Source organism: Nicotiana sylvestris, chromosome 6 (genome assembly GCF_000393655.2).
Source record: "Nicotiana sylvestris chromosome 6, ASM39365v2, whole genome shotgun sequence".
Taxonomy (NCBI): Eukaryota; Viridiplantae; Streptophyta; class Magnoliopsida; order Solanales; family Solanaceae; genus Nicotiana; species Nicotiana sylvestris.
In genome coordinates this window covers 155,377,215-155,380,953 of record NC_091062.1, presented here as the reverse complement: position 1 = coordinate 155,380,953, position 3,739 = coordinate 155,377,215, and the positions used below count along the sequence as shown (strand labels likewise).

The following is a 3,739-nucleotide window of genomic DNA, read 5'->3' as shown; positions in this document are numbered from 1 at the left end:
CGCAGATCACAGAGAAGACTTGAGAATGTTCTTTGACAGGTTAAGGAAGTACAATCTAAAGTTAAACCCCAAAAAGTGTGCATTCGGGGATCCCGCAGGGAAGTTATTGGGATTCATTGTCAGCCGTCGAGGGATCGAGCTAGATCCATCCAAAGACAAAGCTATTCAGGAATTGCCACCACCTAAGAGAAAAAAGGATATAATGAGCTTCCTAGGACGTCTCAACTACATCAGTCGATTAATAGCATAGTCTACAGTCATATGTGAACGCATCTTCAAGATGCTGAGGAAAGATGCTGAAACAAGCTGGACAGAGGATTGTTAGAAATCTTTTGACAAGATAAAGGAGTACCTATCCACACCAACCATTCTGGTCCCGCCAGAACCAGGACGACCTTCGCTACTCTATCTATATGTATTAGATGGAGCCTTTGGATATGTTTTTGGACAACATGACAAGACAAGAAGAAAAGAGCATGTCATACATTACTTGAGTAAGAAGTTCACACCTTATGAAGCACGATACTCTTTGCTTGAACACACTTGCTGTGCTTTGACCTAGACAACTCAGAAATTGAGGCATTACTTCTGTGCTTACACTACATATCTCATATCCAGGATGGACCCTCTAAAGTACATATTCTAGAAACCCATGCCGATTGGAAAGTTGGCCAAATGGCAAATACTGTTGAGTGAGTTTGACATCATCTACGTAACTCAAAAGGCAGTCAAGGGACAAGCACTGGCAGATCACCTTGCTGAAAATCCAATGGGAGAAGCATAAGAACCTTTGAAGACGTATTTTCCTGATGAAGAAGTATCATTTGTAGGAGAAGACATTACCGAAGCATACGATGGTTGGAGGATCTTCTTTGATGGAGCTACAAATTTTAAAGGAGTGGGCATTGGAGCAGTGTTGGTATCAGAAACGAGTCAACATTATCTGGTATCTGCTAACCTCAGATTTCCCTGCACCAACAACATAGCAGAGTATGAAGCCTACATACTAGGGCCCAACATGGAAATCGACATAAACATTCAGAAGTTGTTGGTGATCGGTGATTCAGATTTGCTCGTGCACCAAGTACAAGGATAGTGGGCCACTAAGAATTCCAAGATAATTCCATACCTGCAGCATGTGCAGGAATTGAGAAAGAGGTTCACGAAGATAGAATTCTGACATGTTCCTAGAATGCAAAATGAGTTTGCCGATGCATTGGCCACCTTGTCATCTATGATACAACATCCAGATAAGAATTATATTAGTCCCATTCTGGAGCATGCAAACCACACTCAGAAGATTGTCCAATCAGTTTTTCCACAACGAAGGAATCTTGTACAGGAGAACTCCTGATTTGAGTTTGCTAAGATGTGTCGACGCAAAGGAAGATTCTAAGATACCTGAGGATGTACATGTCGGGACTTGTGGCCCACACATAAATTGTTTTGTCTTGGCTAAGAAGATACTTAGGGCCGGTTACTTTTGGATGACCATGGAGATAGATTGCATCCAGTATGTATGCAAATGCTTTCAATGCCAGGTGCATGCTGATATGATAAAAGTGCCGCCAAAAGAGCTGAATGCAACAAGCTCACCCTGGCCATTTGCTGCTTGGGGAATGGATGTTATTGGTCCAATTGAGCCCACTATTTCAAATGGACATAGGTTTATTCTGGTAGCCATTGATTATTGCACAAAATGGATAGAGACTGCGTCCTACAAAGCTGTAACCAAGAAAGTCATCGCAGATTTCATCAAGAAACGAATTGTTTGTCGATTCGGTGTTCCCAAATCCATTGTTACTAATAATGCCGCCAATCTCAACAGTGATATGATGAAATCTAAGTGTGAAACTTTCAAAATCAAGAACAAGAATTCTACAGCCTACAGACCTCAAATGAATGGAGTTATAGAAGCCGCCAACAAAAACATCAAGAAGATACTAAGGAAAATGGTAGAGAACCACAAACAATGGCATGAAAAGCTACCTTTTGCTTTGTTGGGGTACCGCACTACAGTTCACACATCAATCGGGGAAACCCCCTACATGTTGATTTATGATACCGAGGCTGTCATCCCAGCCGAAGTAGAGATTCGTTCTTTGAGAGTCATACAGGAAGCTAAACTCACTGATGCTGAGTGGATAAGGAGTCGCTATGAAAAATTGGCCCTCGTCGATGGAAAGAGGATGAACGCAGTGTGTCACGGCCAACTTTATCAGAACAGAATGTCCATAGCTTTCAACAAAACTGAGGCAATTTGCACCAGGTCAGTTGGTGTTGAAGAAGATCTTCCCACATCAAGATGAAGCCAAAGGAAAATTTTCTCCCAACTGGCAAGGTACGTACATGATTCACATGGTGCTGATAGGGGGAACACTCATACTTGCAGAAATGGATGGAAAAATCTGGCCAAAGCCAATCAATTCAGACGCAAACAAGAGATACTATGCTTAAATTGTTTACACTTCCCCATTTGATGTAATTTTACTACGCTCGACCTGATTCCCATTTAAGAGAGGATACATAGGCAGCCCTGTGGGTTCGGTCATATATCATAATAAAATTTCCACATCCCCCAAGATAAAAAACTAGGGTAGAATTTTGAGGAGGACGCTCACAACGCCATCGCATGCCAGAAAGTCAGTAATCAGTTAAGAAACTGGGGCAGAATTTTGAGAAGGATTCTGAATATTTTGAAGAAGTTTCAGCAAGGCCTATCATCCGCCAACAGTGAAAAGATCATCTACCAAACTGGGGCAGAATTTTTAGGAGGACCCTCAAAATTCCATAGGAGAGCTGCAATGCCTTTGAGACGTGTTGCAGTCACTAGTTCATAAAAAATTACTTGATATATCAATACATTTCTAAAACAACTCTATTTTTATCAACAATTCTGTATTTTCAAAAAACTCTATTTCCATAATAGTCAGGTGTTACCTAGGGGAACTTGAAAAGGGCTTTTAGGATGGAGCAAAGCAAGGCCAACGGATAGAAGCACGAACTAACCTCCCCCCACAAAACATACAATTTTTCTTTGAAGGTGGGCACATTTGATGTAACGATAGCACTCGCAAAAAAATATACACAAAGCAAATTCACTATCCATACGGCCATCAGACACCGAATATATCTCCAGCTAAGACATACACTACTCTTATTTGCTATTCGCTCTTTGCATGGGACTAATCCTTGTCCCCCATATCTGCATGAGGCTAATCCTTGCCTTTGTATTTGCATGAGGCTAATCCTTTCCTTCCTATTTCAACGAGGCTAATACTTGCCTCTATATTTGTATGAGGCTAATCCTTGCCTCCACACCTGAATAAGGCTAATCCCTGCCTCCATATCTGCATATGGCTAATCCTTGCCTCCCTATTTGCATGAGGCTAATCCCTGCCTCCATACTTTTATGAGGCTAATCCTTGCCTCCATATATGCATGAGGCTAATCCTTGCCTCTATACTTGCATGGAGCTAATCCTTGCCTTCACACCTGCATGAGGCTAATCTCTGCCTCCATATCTACACGAGGCTAATCCCTGCCTACCTATCTTGCATGAGGCTAATCCTTACCTCCACACTTGCACAAGGCTAATCTCTGCCTCCATATCTGCATGAGGCTGATCCCTACCTCCCTATCTTGCATGAGGCTAATCCTTGCCTCCGTACTTGCATGAGGCTAATCCTTGTCTCCGCATTTGCATGAGGCTTATGCCTGCCTCCATATTTGCATGAGG

The 3,739-nt window shown here is 42.2% G+C and overlaps 1 protein-coding gene across 1 annotated transcript; it reads left to right on the top strand.

The window, feature by feature from the left end:
- The first annotated feature begins 854 nt into the window (after positions 1–854).
- On the top strand, positions 855–2,309 carry LOC138871512 (uncharacterized). Its single transcript, XM_070149394.1, has 4 exons — positions 855–946; positions 1,343–1,409; positions 1,542–1,827; positions 2,020–2,309. The coding sequence occupies exons 1-4, from the start codon at positions 855–857 to the stop codon at positions 2,307–2,309; spliced, it is 735 nt and encodes a 244-aa protein (XP_070005495.1).
- Positions 2,310–3,739: the final 1,430 nt, after the last annotated feature.

Bases quoted from the DNA above. Each gene is read 5' to 3' on its own strand.
- LOC138871512 (XM_070149394.1), top strand. From the start codon at position 855: ATGGTTGGAGGATCTTCTTTGATGGAGCTACAAATTTTAAAGGAGTGG. The intron at 947-1,342 runs GTATCTGCTAAC...AATCTTGTACAG, and splicing joins AAACGAGTCAACATTATCTG to GAGAACTCCTGATTTGAGTT. The intron at 1,410-1,541 runs GTACATGTCGGG...TTTCAATGCCAG, and splicing joins ATTCTAAGATACCTGAGGAT to GTGCATGCTGATATGATAAA.